Raw genomic sequence first — 16,090 nt, forward strand, 5'->3', positions numbered from 1 at the left:
TTTTCAGATGATTCCTAAAGTACAAAGTCAAATATCTTCTGTGCCACATAATTCATTATCCCACAACCAATTTTCTGCAACTCTACAATCAACTTTGCAGCCTCGGACACGGCTTCCACAACATTCCAGCAATCAAGTTCTACCTTCAGCCGCTGCACATTCTGTAGTTCCCAAACTTCCTTCTATTAACACCTCTGTTAGACCACAAATTCAGGTGGCAAATTCTTCATCTTTGAAACAAGTGCAGCCTTCATTGCCACACTCAGGACAGCTTACAACTGCTAATTAAGTCATGGCAGTCGGATGGTTTTGACAAATGCTGTCATGCAATCAGCACCTGCAACTCATCCCTCCTTATCAGATACCAGCTTCCAGGTGCAAAATCTTGGAACTAGAACATGCCACTAAAGAAAATTTAGTTACGGTTTATGTTAATTAAAAACATGCATCTTTAGATTATGTTCTGATTTGTTCTTATATAGTTTTGTTGAGAGAAATCATCAAATCATTAGATTCGAAAATTTAAGAATTTAGCTGTCCTAGATGTATTTTTAGGTTGCGTTTTGAAAATTTAATAGGAGAACTTGCTAGTTCTATTGCTTTGGAATTCAGTTGGTCAAATCCCACCAAGAGATATTAAGCTGAAGCTGGGTTTTAAGAAAATCTCACTTACACACAGATTCTACATTGAACATATTCTTTTCCTTTTTCATTTGTTGAGCATATCGATGGATCCTTGCCGCTTCCTTTGTCCTCCTGTTCCACAGACAAACAACAGTTGTCTCTCTTGTGATCTTCTTGCGCACGTAGCATTGAATGTATTTTTTTTAAGTTTGTCTAACACTGGATTTTATTTCTTCTAATATTCCAGCATTTCTTATTAACTTCTGTTTTTTTGTTTTTATAACATCCTGGTCCCTCTATAACACATGGCGTTGCGGAGATATCAAATATTGTTCGAAATCCTTCAGAAGCAGTAAATCGGCCTCTGAAAACAGTGAAATTAGATGGAGGAAAAAGCTGCTCGTCCTCATTTGGGTTGAACATGTCCAATGTAAGTGGATCCAGAACATCACAAACATTTGATGTTGATTTAGCACACATTAATCAAATACCTAGAACAGAAGAGGTGCAATATACTGAAAAGCAGGTTTCCCAGGTAATGTATTATTCTTGGGGATATAAAAGTTAAAAACCACATCTACTTTCCTTTGAGTTCAATTACTCACGCATAACAGCTATGGTCTTGATGGAAGAAAATTTCTTCTTGGATTTTGAAGGGAAGGGATTAGATAGGTTTTGTGCAAAAGAAATATAGTTCCTTAACTGCTATCTTTTCTTGATTTATTAGTTTGTTGTCAGGGCCTGATGTTTGTATTGTCTTCTGATATCTATTTAATCATTTTGACAATTTACTGAATCATAAATATGAAATGGTGAATGAAAAATTGCACATCTCAAACGTTTTGATTGAGAAGTGACTATTATCGTTCTATTGATAAGCTTAGAAATAGCTGGGTTATAATTTGGATGTAGTCCTGTCACCTATGTTAAACTATTTTCTTTGATCTCTTTGTTTCTACTTGAATGGGTGCTGTTTTAGTTTGTACCTAATGAATGGGAAAGTAGAGCTTATTGAAGTCCAACCTGCTATAGAATGTAGAGTTTTTGAAGTACTAGCTTGCATTTAATACCATCAAGTTTGGTTTTTTTATTGTCTATTTATAAAACGTAAACTTGTTTTGTCATTTCCTTTAAATGCAAGTATACTTTTTTAGAGATCTAGAAGTAGGTTAATAAAAAAAAGTATCTATAACCAAGTTATTATAATCATGATGCTGGCCATTTTTTTAACCAAGTCTATCGGCCAATGTTAAATGCTTTTGCATACCCGTGATAAGATAGCACTTAAGCTATCAAAGGAAAACGAGAGAAGAAGCTCAACTCTTTGTAATCTTTTATTAACAAGAAGCTGAAAAACCCTTGAGTTAGAGACCAGCTATTTATACAAGAGTGAAGAGAAGCATCTGCTGTATAACAAACTACTAACAACTCATAACAACCTAACTGCTTGTAACTACAAGCTAACAGAAACTATTCTAGAACTCACACAACACACGTATATAATAGACACATGTTCATAAGCCTAACATTCATCCTACATCATTAACCTCTTTAGCATTTGCTTCAGCTTTGTACAGTGAACTCTTTTACTTCCATATTCCCCCTGCCACTTCAACTCTGTAAATTTCCAGAAAAGCCTCTTGGTTGTGTTACCAAGAGTTTATGCCTGTGCTTAAGAAACGAAGATGAAAAGAGCGGCTTTGTCAAAACATCTGCCACCTGCTCATAAGCAGGAACCTCATTAACCTATAATCGACCATCAACAACCATTTCTCGTACAAAAAATAAGTCAAGCTCAACATGCTTGAACTTAGAATGCTGAACAGGATTGGCACAAACGAAAAGAGTGCTGGAATTATCACACCATAAGGTAGCCTTACCATGTGGAACAACGCACAACTCTTGAAGCAATGATTCAATCCAAACAATATCAGCGGCTGCAGAGGCAACACTCCTATATTCAACCTCAACTGTGGATGGAGCAACCACTTGCTGCTTGCGCGAGCTCCAGGAAATGAGATTTCCACCAAAGAAAATGCAATAGCCAAACGTAGAGCGCCTATCATCAGGATTGGATCCCCAGTCTGCATCCACAAACCCAGTCAGAGACATACGAGAAGACGTTGTAAAACGTAAACCATAATCAGCCGTTCCTTGAAGATAACGTAAAATCCTCTTAGCAGCTTGAAAATGATTGTTGCGAGGTGACTGCATGAACTGGCAGATTTTGTTTACTGCAAATGCAATGTCTGGCTGAGTAACTACTATGTATTAGAGAGCTCCTACAATGCTTCTGTATTGAGCTGCATCTTCAATGAGATCCCCAACATCAGTTGACAACTTGCAATTGGAGACCATAGGAGTAGGAAGACTCTTCACATCACCAAACCCATGCTTATGTAGCAGCTCGCGAATATATTTTTTCTGAGTCAACACAACCTTCTCCATCAGGACATACCTCAATACCAAGGAAGAAACTAAGAGAACCAAGATCCTTTAACGAAAACCGAGTATGCAATTTTTCAACAACACATTGCACCTCACAAGCATCACTTCCCGTTACATGATATCATCAACGTATACGAGCATGTAAACAACATTGCTAGTTGATTTTTGAACAAACAAAGATGAATCAGACTTAGATAAAACAAATTGCTTAGAAACCAGATATTCTCGAAGGCTCTCAAACCAGGCTCGAGGAGCTTGCTTTAAACCATAAATTGCTTTGTGCAGTTTGCAAACCAGCCGACTATCACCTTGAATAAAACCAGGAGGCTGAGTCATGTAAACCTCTTCCAACAACATCCCATTTAAAAAAGCATTGTTGATATCTACTTGTCGCAGCAACCATCCTTTTGTCAAAGCAAGAGTATCACTAGTACAGTAACAGGCTTTACAACTGGACTGAAAACTTCATGAAAATCAATCCCCGGCTGTTGAAGAAACCTTTTGCCAGAAGACGAGCCTTGTATCGAGACACCGACCCATCAGCATTGCGTTTCACCTTAAAAATCCACTTGCAATTGACAGGTACCCGATTTTCAGGAAGGGATACAAGAGACCAAGTCTTATTGGCAACCAAAGCATCATATTCTTCTTGAGCAGCTTTCTTCCAATGAGGAAACTTCATAGCTTCCTTAATAGTCCTAGGTTCTTCATCAAAACATTCAACATGCAAAATACGAGGTTTTCGAATACCCTCTTTGGCCCTGGTAACCATAGGATGTAAATTATGAACCGAAACAACTCGTGATGGAGAAGAACGAATAGAAGCTTCAGACCCTTCATTTGCATGAGATGGTATGTCATTTGCACAAGGAGCAACTAGCTCACCAGATGCATGGGAAGTTATTTCACGTGCATGAGAACCCTCATCAAGTGAAGATGGGCTAAACAAAGGCTCATGTACAGGTGTGCTACCCAGATTACAAGAAACATCATGTGCCTCAATGTCAGCAGAAATAGAAGTAGACACAGGCTCCTCAATAATAGGAGACTGTGCAGGACTTACAGCACGTGAACTACTTGCATTTAAGGGAGCAGCTGTTGTCTGCACATAAGAGACAAGAGAAAACACACCTGTCGAGACACCATTGTCAGGAGAAGAAACACGTGAAACATTACACACCTCATAAGGGAAAACCCTTTCATAAAAAACAACGTGCCTCGAAATAAATATCTTGCTAGAATCATCGAGGCATTTATATCCCTTATGGGCAGTGATATACCCCAAAAACACACATTTCTTTGACCTAAAATCCAACTTATGTCGATTAAACAATCGTAAGCAAGGATAACAAGCACAACCAAACACTTTGAGAAAAGAATAATCTAGCAAGACACGATGTAGGACTTTAAATGGAGACTTGTCATGCAAAACAGGAGTGGGTACCCGATTAATAAGATAAACAGCAGAAACAAAAGCATAACTCCAAAACTTTTGAGGTAAAGAAGCCTGAGCTAACATGGTCAATCCTGTTTCAACAATGTGCCTATGTTTCCTTTCAGCCCTACCATTCTGCTTTGACATACCAGGACACGAGAGACGATGTTGAACTCCATTTGCACAAAACCATTTTCGAAGTGATTGATACTCCCCACCACCATCAGTTTGAAGGGCTTTGATTTTATATCCAAACTGAACTTCAACAAACTTTGCAAAATCAAGAAAACACTAAGCCACCTCAGATTTTCGTTTCAAAAGATATATCCATGTGTAACGACTACAAACATCAACAAAGGAAACATACACTCAACTCTTCAGTTTTATTGGAAACAATATTACATGACTTCATAACAAGTCGAACTATATCAAGCAAAGGATGACCAAGATGTTGATGCCACAAGTTCAAAGAAGCGAGGGACTTCGAAACATTATTCACCAAGGTAGACGAACCTTGATCCTTACAAGGTAGCAGCTGATAGAGACCATCACCCGTGAGCCTCCCGCGAAGCAGAACCACTTGAGTTCGAGCATCCTTCACAAGACATTCAGAAGGGTGAAATTCCATGAAAACATCATTGTCACGAGTGAACTGAGAAACAAACAACAGCTTTTTCTTTATGTTAGGTACATGCAGCATATTTTGTAAAAGTAAAGGCTTCCTATTTGAGCTCAAAAAACCTTGACCAACATGTGTAATTGAATACCATCACCATTGCCCATGAGCAAAGAATTATCTCCCGTATAAATAGTACCTGATTGAAACACAAAAAGATCATTTGTGACATGGTGTGTAGCACTAGTGTCAGGGTACCACAAGGAGTCAGTAAATTGTGACGAACTAGACCCGGAGTTAGTTGGAACAGTGGATACATAGGCTGCTGAACTAGGAGTCAAAAAGGAGGGGGATGTACCATGAGGACCATAAGAAACATTCGAAGGAAACCCAGGAGAAAAGCCAGGAAAAGAGTAATATCCTGGAGCATACGGAGAAGGAAAGTAAACTGGAGTGGGAACAAAGTTTGAGTGTGAAGGCATGGAGGTTATGGTGTGAGCATAAGTTTGTCCACCAGATTGCATGTGTTTGGTAGAATTCCCAGCACCAGAGGACTTCGAACCATTCTCAGTCAACAACTCAGATCCAGACACATCAGTGTACTCCCTATCAAATCGATGATAACATTTTTGGACCACATGCCCAAATCGGCCACACAACTGACATTGAGGACGATTTTGATGACGCCCTCGACCACGATAGCCATTCGACTGACCACAAGACAAATGTCCCTGTGATGACCCAGTAGTAGTATCCTGAGTTCCACAAGTATTAGTTTCAGCAGTATCACCTTCTCGAGAGTGAAGAACAAGATTTACAGAAATGCCTTCACTCAAGAACACCTTCTGTCGAGCCTCACAGTCTAACGACATTTCAGTAAGAACATCAAGAGACAAGATTTCTCGCGACGCAATTGAAATAATGGATTCAAATTCCATTGTAAGCCCAACTAACACAACATTAACATGTTCTTGCTTAGTAACCATACTACTCGAAGCATTCAACAAGTCACAAATGGACTTAACTTTAGCATGATATTCCCTAATCGTCAAACCATCTTTTCGTTGGGAATGAAGATTATACCGGAGAGAAGATATTTTAGCATTGGAACGAGCATCGAATAAACGAGATATAGTATTCCAAATTGACATTGCCGTTGTAAGACCAGTCAAGTGAGGCAGAACTTCTGTACTCACAGTAGTTAAAAGCCAAGAAGCAAGCAGTTTATCTTGCTGACAATAAGTTGCAAACCCTGGATTATCTTCAAGCTGACCAGAGGCATTAGTAACAAATTCATCAGGTGCAACTGAACCAGCAGAGATGAACCTCAGCAACCCATAACCGTCAATATCAAAGCCACTTGATGCTTCCAAAGAAGATAGGTGGACTCAGTGAGTTTAACCGTATCATGCTTTGGTATGTGTTGAATGCCAAACATACCTCGAGAAGCTCCCGGACTTAAGGAAGAAGCATTTGGAGACACATCCTCAGGATCACGAGTGGGATCAATCGTCAAATCGACCATGATACCAAGAATCCACACACGATATCAAGACTAGTCTAAACTTGTGCAGCCACCGGAATGAGGACGAAACAGAAAGAACAGCGGAAGAAACGCGCCCAGGTATTGGCCAAAGATACCATGATAAGATGGCACATAAGTTATCAAAGGAAAACGAGAGAAGAAGCTCAACTCTTTGTAATCTTTTATTAACAAGAAGCTGAAAAACTCTTGAGTTAGAGACCAGCTATTTATACAAGAGTGAAGAGAAGCATCTGCTGTATAACAAACTACTAACAGCTCATAACAACCTAATTGCTTGTAACTACAAAGCTAACAGAAACTATTCTAGAACTCACACAACACACGTATATAATAGACACATGTTCATAAGCCTAACAATCCGTAGGAGAAATATTTGGCTTTTTTTTCTTTTTTGTTGAAATTTTGGAATATTTTATGCTATTCATAGTCAAATGAAGGCTGATTTGATATTAATTGTGAAAGTCATGATCGGCATCATTGTTGTTTCTCAGCCACAACTGGCACCGGATGTTGAGTCTGTTTTACTGCAGCTAGTGTTAAACCTAACACCAGAACAGTTGAGTTCATTGCCACCCGAACAGCGCCAACAGGTCATTCAACTCCAACAGGCACTTCGGCAAGATCAGATGCAGCTGCCATCATAGCAGGTAAGGCTTTCAGTACAACTTTTGTCAACAATGTCATCTTCCATCTTTTTTTTAAGCTTTCTGGAAGAAGTGCTCTGTTGTGGGTTCTTTCAAATTCCCAATGCTTGTAAAATTATAATTTAATTCTTAGATTCGATTGCAAATCTCATCATGTCACGTTTATGACCTTTTAAGAATACACAAAAGAACCAGTGAGAAGAAAAAAATAGGAAAATGAAAATTGTCTAATCTTCTACATTGTCCGACACTCGAGTACTCGTTAGTGTTACTGGTGTACTACTTATCTTTAACTTGGCCTGTAGTTTACCTCGGGACAAGGCTTTTTTTCCCCTTCCCTCGTGTAAGTTCTTTTTGTACCCTAGAAGGATAAAAAGTTGGATCACTTGCCGGATTAGCCAATACATTTTCGGAATCCCATATACATTCTTGGATTTTTGTGTTGATTGTCTTGTTAAGAAACGTTCACAATATTATGCAGCCGTGGTTTTAAGTAGATTTCTCTAATCGTAGAATATAAGGTTTTGCGTTCTCTCTTCAACTGTTCATGGATCGAGCTAAGCCGAATTATTTCGAACTGTCAAAATAAAGAGTCCTATTTGATCCATAGTGTTTGGAAGGTCGTTTTTCTATAATATAGTAAAAAAACTTTTAAACTGCTTTTTTTATATTTTTAATTTGATAGTATTTATATTATTTCTCTCGCTTTTTGGCATAATACTATTTAAAGAGTTATTTATATGTATAAATTTCAATGCATAATAATTGTTGCGAGCATTCCGGAGGAGAGAACAAGTAATGAGGGAGTTGATTTGACTGTGGATGATAATAATTTCAAATCCAGGAACAGAAATTTTAATTTAAAAATAAAACAATTAAAGTGATTAACTGTAAATCAAAATCAAAACTGCAGTAGAAACCTGAGTGTTACATTTACATTAAGATTTCATTTTCAACATCCATAATGGTTTCAATTATTCTGAAGTCGAGATTATTGACGGTTATATATATACTACTTTCAACGGATTTGCATTTTTAAGGGATTTTCCGTGGATAATTGTGTAATCTTAGACCCATTCTCATGTAAATTTATCTCCAACAATGATTAATCAATAAGAAATCTCATAAAAAAAAATTGAAAGAGAAAATTTCTCACACATATATACGGTATCTTTATCATTTGAGTTAATTGAGACTACATTCTTCGATTAAAGAACATATATATATTTTTAAAGGGAGCATTTTGTATGGTTTTATTGATAACGCATAAAAAAACGACACAAACATGGGTCTCGTTAAAAAAACTTCTTAACCCTAAATGAAGGAAAAATAGTACCCCATGCTCGTGAGCAGTTCCCAAACAAAATTAACAAAACGGATCTTACAATGATAGCAATATAGTACATTCAAGTATAACACTATCAACCAAATCCTTAATTCAATAGCAACAACAAACAAGGGTCAAGGATTCCAAACAGCATACCGACCCAAATTCAATCACCCGTCACTACTAGCAGGAAAACAACGACAATGAGATATATCCCAGCAAAACAATTCAAACAGCATACCGACCCAAATTCAATCACCCGTCACTACTAGCAGGAAAACAACGACAATGAGATATATCCCAGCAAAACAAATTCAAACCGATGAATGCAGTAAGACCCAAACCAGTAACAAAATAATCAGAACCTCACAGACCCGTTCCAGAAGTAGGACACTCAGCAGACACATGAAAAGAACAGACACATTGAGGATTAGCACTACCAAAAAACCAATCATCCATCACCGAAAAGGATGGCTTCTGGGCACCTAACGGACTCTTGTACTGAAGGAATCAGCATCGACCAGTTGCAATTAGCCTAGACCCCAATCCGAAACAACGCTAATTCAAACATTTTATCTACAGAGAGAGAGGCATTATTATAAAGGACTTCATTCTTGCACAACCAACAACTCCAAATAAGACCGAAAAAATCCAAAATTCAAACTGGTTGGACCTTCCTTCTCACCCTTTGATTATTCCATATCACAAGCAGCGATTTCACATTCTCTGGAAAAACAAGGTTAATCCTCCAAGTTCTGCACCATCTCTGCCAAACATTCCAAACTTTATCACAGTGACACAATACATGATTTATCGATTCTGGCTCCCTTTTACACAAAACACAACTGAGGTTTTCTGCCAAGGACACAACACGTTTTGATAGTTCCTGAAGAGTAGGAATTCTATGGTGCACAGCCTTCCAAACAAACCAGCACCTTTAGGAGGAGATGTTTTAATCCATACTAATTTCCAAATAGGATCCTCAATTATCCCATCACAGGAAACCCGAATGCAATAGCATTTTGGCGAGTATTCCCCACAGGGCGAACCTATCATTACCCAATTTAAAGAAAATTAGAATAAAAATAAAAGGTTAAAATTTAGAAGCAATTTAATGAAATTTGGGGACCAAATTATAAGTTTTCATAACTTGTAGGATGTTTTAGAAGTTGCAGGAAATTTAGCGACCTATTCCTAAATTTGCCCATTTTCTATTGGTAGACAAAAAATAAATAAAAGAATTGGGTTAGGTGACTGCAGGGTGGCAAACCCCTGCCACCGGTAAGGCCGACCATTGCCTAGCCATTTAGGTTAGGGTATTTTGTTAAAATATTTATTAAATACATCTTATATGGGGATTAAAGCTCTGGTTTAATACCCAAAATTAAAATCCTCAACTTAAACCCTGAACCCTTAACCCCAAATTTCATCTCCTTATTGACCCTCTTTATCGCCTTAATCTATAATTTTCCAGCCACCGTTCATCGCTCTGACACCACCAATAGACTCACTGTTGACTGGCGACTAAAACCCGACCCTTATTCCGTCGTGAATCATTGTCATTTACCGTGGAAGAGCCAAGAAAAGCCTCGTCGACGCATATATTTTCGTCGATTCCGGTCGCCTCCGTCGTTGTCTCGTCGCACCGCCACCTCCATTACATTCACCATTGTCGTACGAACAAAACCTGTCCAATTTTGTTCCTCGTTGATGTGTCGTCGCCGATCATCGTTTGGGGTAAGTTTCGATAGAAGATTCCGGTGATTTTTGGCTTATGTTGTTGTGAAATTGGTTGATTATTGCATGAATTAGAGTGTGTAGAAGATAAAAGAGTAATCAGTTGGTTGAAATGAACCCCATCGTCGTCGCACGTGCCGCCATGTGACGGTCCAAGAAGTTTCTAGAACTGGTCCAGCCAGAACCGAACCGATTTGACCGACCCTACTCGAACTGAGTTGACCCGGCCCGAACCGTTGACCGGTCAGAACGTTGACTTTGATCGAAAAAGTTAAAATTTTCTAAAAGTCTTATTTTATGTTTTTTGAGGTCCTTTGTCCGATTTTGAAGTTCGTTTTGCCAAATTCAAACCCGAAAGCCTCCAAATTAATCGTCAAACCTGAACATGCACATGCATTTAAGTGTTTTAATTTCGAATAATTAAAGTAAGACTTGAGACTGGTAAATTGTTGTTATTTGAAGGTACAAGAAACTTATCTGATTGCTCTCCAACTTGACCCAACTCTTCTCGATCCGCTAGACCTTATGAGCCGATGGTCACTCGTATGACCCGTGAAGCTTATGAATACCCAGATTAGAATATTACTTCGATATTAACTCAGTTTGCTATGAATTAGGTTCGAGCACTGTAGCAGAGCGAACAAGGTTGGTGCTCAGTAAATTTGTTGTTTGCCCCTATTTTGTGAGGTGTGTTCCCTATGTGCTACCCGATTATTTTATCTAATTTGAAATATGTTTCACTGAAATTTATGATTTATTGATTGATGGTTTATGGACTACGACTTAATGATACATGATATTTGAATATTTGTTTTCGCTAGAAAATTTGATTTTGCTGAATACGAATCATGAAAATTACTGTTCATTATGTGAATTGTTTCATTTAAAAATTTTCTTTGGGTAGGCTGGAGAATGGAGATTCAACTCTGATCAAACTGGTAAATCCTTACGGACTTAAGGCGATGCTTGGGTAGGCTCTGTGACCCCGAGATCTTTCTTGGGTAGGCCTTCCGGCCTCGAGATCTTTCTTGGGTAGACCCTGTGGCCCTAAGAACTTTCTTTGTAGGCTCTCAGGCCCCAAGATATTCTCTTAGGTTTCCTCCTTATATCTAATAGGTATAAGGTAAGTCCTATGGATACAGTTCCGATGAACTACATATAGTGTATGGGAGGAGGGTAAACTACGAGTTTTAAAAACTTAATCTTTATCAAGATTTCCATGATATTTTACTGAATTATTACTTGATTGCTTTACATACTATGCTTTAATTGTACTATTGGGACACACTGAGCCCTAGCTCACTTTTCAAATTGTTTTACCCCCTTTCAGATACTTTTGGATAGGCACTCGAATCAGGCACTCGGAGGATCGACACATTCTTGAAGAACTTTTTGTTGTAATGTTTCTATCTTCCGAACTACTTTCAATTATGGTGACATGTGCCTTTATTTTGAAGTAATTATTTTTATGATGATGTTTACTTCTTTTGGCTACCGATACTTGATTTACCATGACTTAGATTTATGACATGTTTTGTTTTACTCAGTCTCTTTTAGTTTTATATTTACGAGTTGGTTTTTATCGTTATTTATTATACTTTTATAAATGTTATTTGTAATATGATTTTAAATTATCGAATAATATTTCTGGAAAATGTTTTTAAGAATTTTTAATGTAATCCGTTAGACTTAGTCGAAATACATAGATTGGGTCTTGGGGTTATATTTTAGTGGCATCAGAGCTTTTGGTTTTTAAACCTCGGAATGAAAATGGGTCCATATAAAATTCTACACTATTTCGAAAATGTTTTAAAAAATTTCTATAAGGCCATGTCACCCATTTTTACAAGTTAAATGTGTCCATACTCTAGTGTCAATCTAACTTTAAGTTTACCTCTTGTAGTGAATTTGAGATTCTTCTCGATGAGTGCTAGATGAGGTCATCGACCTAGCCGTGGGCGAGGTTGAACTGTTAGATTTACTGATCCTATAGATTACTCTACTATAGACCCGCCACCTACTCCCGAGATAAATATGACGACCTCTGTTAGAGGAGCTACGGACTCTAGCTTTGAGCCTACGAGAGTGGTGCTAGATGAGACTCTCGGTATGCAATTTCTGCAACTGATTCAGGGCGCGGTTAGAGCTACTGGTGCCATCCCTGAGGTTCTGATTACTCAAACCCTAATTATTAATGGGGTCAAGACATTTGGAGGTCCGACTGGAGGAGCTCATACTGAGGCTGAAGATTGGCTCCATGATACAGAAAGACATGAATCAGTTGGTGAGAGGAGATAGTAGTTTCAGAACTTGGTGCAGGGAGATATGTCAGTCTTCGAGTACGAGGTGGAATTCTTGAAGTTGTTACAATATAATACTAGTATGGTTCCCACTGAAAGGGATGGATGCTGCAAGTTTGCTCTTTGACTCATATATGAGATGCGTAGGTAGGTTGTGCCCCACCAGGATGAGATATTTGATGTTCTGGTGAGTAGAGCGAAAGATGCTGAAGAGGTGGAGGCCTTAGCTCCATATAGTGATCATGTTGATCGGGAGCGACCTAGGAAGTCTTTCGGCCCGACTGAGTCTTCTACATGTCCTAGGAAGAGGACTCGTACTTCAGCCCCCAGAAGAGCAATACCAGTTCCAGGCCTGCAGCATCTGTAACACCCATCTCTCGTATACCTTTCCGTACACGAGATATGAATGTCCCATCACTTTTGAAAACTTTTTATAATTTGAAAACCCATAAAATTTCGTTTTGAGATTTAAATTAAAACATTTTAGCACAATTATAAAACAATCATCGAAATATACTACAAATTTTCCACTTTATAAGCATTCTAGAGCATTTTTCTTTAAATTCGATTACATACCAGTAATAGTTCAAAATAAACATGATTGGCATACCGTTACTGATGAGAGTCAGCCTGAACAGATGAAAGCTGCTGTTACTACTACATTATTTACGCAACTAATCTTTGCCTTTACCTACGCGTGAAATAAACACACGCTAAGTATTTACTTAGTGAGACATAATACTGTAAGGACATTACAATTATATGACAATATCTTATAAATGCTGAATAATAATTTAATTTCATCATTCATAAGGACCAGTTAAGCCCTTCTCGGTTAAACCATAATTCTTTCATACCATCATGGAAATTATTCTTAGTATGTCCATCATACTTCTCTTTTTGTATATTTTCCCCCTTTTATTCTTTATTTGCCCTGCTTACATTAAATGTGAATGTACTATACATGTATTGCACCAAGGTGCTAATTGATCATGTATCTTTCATAATTATTATGACGACACCTTACATACTATTAATACATCATTTTGTATTTTCATTTGGGTATCCTTTCACGTCTATTATTCTCTGTTTACGTTTTCTTTTATAACATCACTTAATACTAGTTATGCATTGTTGTACATTATATATACAAATATATATCATCCCTTCATATCACTTATATACCATTTATATCACATTACATTATAATTCATTTATTCTTTTACCTCAAGGTATTTAACTTGCATATTTGATATTTTTCTATCAAATGTACAGCTAATCCCTTATTCTTTTACTCTATGGTATTTAACCATTCATCTAACTGGCATAACTGGCACCTTTCTACCAATTGCACAGTTAGACCATTATTATTTTACTCAACGGTGTTTAACCATTCATCTAACTGGCATAATTGGCACATTTCTACCAATTGCATAGTTAGACCATTATTCTTTTACTTTGGACTAGTTTCTACTCTAATAATTATTTATACTATCAATTAACTCTTTATAATTTATTATAAACCTTATACATTTGCACTCTTAGTGCTAACATGGTAATTTACCAATTTCTTATTCATGTTCATTTATTTAGATGCACTCGTAGTACCTATACGGTAGTTCATCAACTCATTATGAATTCCGTAAGTTGCACACATCGTGCATGTACGGTTATTCATCAACTCAAAATGAATTTCATGGATTTGCACACATAGTGCATGTACGGTTATTCATCAACTCATGATGAATTTCATGGATTGCACACATAGTGGTTGTACGGTTATTCATCAACTCATGATGAATTTCGTGGATTTGCACACATAGTGCTTGTAGGTTATTCATCAACTCATGATGAATTCCGTGTATTTGCACATATAGTGCATGTACGATTATTCATCAACTCATGATAAATTTCGTGGATTTGCACACATAGTGCTTGTACGGTTATTCATCAACTCATGATGAATTCCGTGGATTTGAACACATAGTGCATGTACGGTTATTCATCAACTCATGATTAATTCCATGGATTTCCACACATAATACTTGTACGGTTATTCATCAACTCATGATGAATTCCGTGGATTTACACATATAGTGCCTATTTGGTAATCACCACATACATATTAAACAATCATACATATATGATTAGTACAACATATAGTTACACAATTAAATGCACTCACTTGACTTTCCTCGCTATGTATTCAAAACGTAAAGTTGATCACTCCGGTACTTTGCCTTTGTCTTTAGTTTTGCTTAACTCGGGAGCTTGGTTCCGATCTTTAGCTATGGAGGAGGGTTTTTTCATGGGAAGGAGAAGAAAAAGAGGGATGACTTTTATGACTTAGTTTTCCCATTTCCTTTTCCTTTAATACTATACCAAAGAAAATGAATTTTAAATTCATTTTCCTCTAAGAGACCAAAAGGCCCTCTATATTTATCCATTGATACTAATTGGTCTTAAACAATATTCCAAATCATTTCTTATATTTTATCGATTATTTAAATAGATCATCAAATTCTAAATCTTTCCAATAATGTCACTGACCTGATATTTGGGGTATTACAACATCTTCACCCCCAGCTGTTAGTCGAGGTGATTCTTCAGGTCTGCCTCAGGTATTTCCTTGTGACTATTTTGCTAACTGACATAGAGGAGAGCGTCGTAAGAAAAAGGGTGTCTTCTTTCATTGTAGATCCAGTGGTCATTACCGGAAGGACTGTCCACAACTAGCTTCGTCTGAGCGGACCGCTACCCAGACTCCTGCACATTCTTAGACATCAATTCAGACCCTAAATAGAGGTCATAGTCAGAGAAAGACTTCCAGATCAGCATCCAGGGCAGACAGAAGAGCCTAACCCCAGCAGAGTTAAGGACCAGTAGTAGTTTTAGAGGCCAGACAGGCAGATCTAGTGTATGCTACTAGACGTCGGGATGACAGAGATGAGCCATAGGTTATTACAGGTACATTTACCATTTATTATGTTCCATACTTTGCATTACTAGACAATGGCTCCACCCACTTCTATATATCGAGTTTAGTATCCCGAGACCCTCATATTTAGATTGAGGACACCGAGAGTGTTGTTACGGTTATGACTCCAGTAGGACAGTCAGTGGTTGTTAATAAGGTATTATGGTATTGTCCTCTGGAGGTTCAAGGTGAATTTTTTCTAACCGATCTTATGGAGCTTCCTTTAGAGGAGTTCAATTTAATTTTGGGGATGGATTGGTTGAATGAACACAAGGTTAATTTGGATTACGAGTACAAGAGAGCTACTCTGAAGACTTCTGATGGTCGTATTGTTGTGTTAGTTGGTCAACTTCGTGGCTATCTATCCAATATAGTATCGACTTTGGTTGTCGATCGAATGATCCATAAGGGTTATTAGACTTTCATTGCCTGTATC

The 16,090-nt window shown here is 37.7% G+C and overlaps 1 protein-coding gene across 1 annotated transcript; it reads left to right on the forward strand.

The window, feature by feature from the left end:
* Positions 1–286: 286 nt before the first annotated feature.
* Positions 287–7,513, forward strand: LOC120129854 (cleavage stimulating factor 64-like). Its single transcript, XM_039147257.1, has 3 exons — positions 287–375; positions 911–1,159; positions 7,161–7,513. Exons 1-3 carry the CDS (start codon positions 304–306, stop codon positions 7,311–7,313), a joined length of 474 nt encoding a protein of 157 aa, XP_039003188.1. The 5' UTR covers positions 287–303; the 3' UTR covers positions 7,314–7,513.
* Positions 7,514–16,090: the final 8,577 nt, after the last annotated feature.

Source organism: Hibiscus syriacus, unplaced genomic scaffold (genome assembly GCF_006381635.1).
Source record: "Hibiscus syriacus cultivar Baekdansim isolate YM2019G1 unplaced genomic scaffold, ASM638163v2 tig00110505_pilon, whole genome shotgun sequence".
Taxonomy (NCBI): domain Eukaryota; kingdom Viridiplantae; phylum Streptophyta; class Magnoliopsida; order Malvales; family Malvaceae; genus Hibiscus; species Hibiscus syriacus.

Excerpts from the sequence above, each read along its gene's own strand:
- LOC120129854 (XM_039147257.1), top strand. The coding sequence starts at position 304 with ATGGTTTTGACAAATGCTGTCATGCAATCAGCACCTGCAACTCATCCC. Across the intron at positions 376-910 it reads TATCAGATACCAGCTTCCAG|CCTGGTCCCTCTATAACACA; the intron begins GTGCAAAATCTT and ends TTTTTATAACAT. Across the intron at positions 1,160-7,160 it reads CTGAAAAGCAGGTTTCCCAG|CCACAACTGGCACCGGATGT; the intron begins GTAATGTATTAT and ends GTTGTTTCTCAG.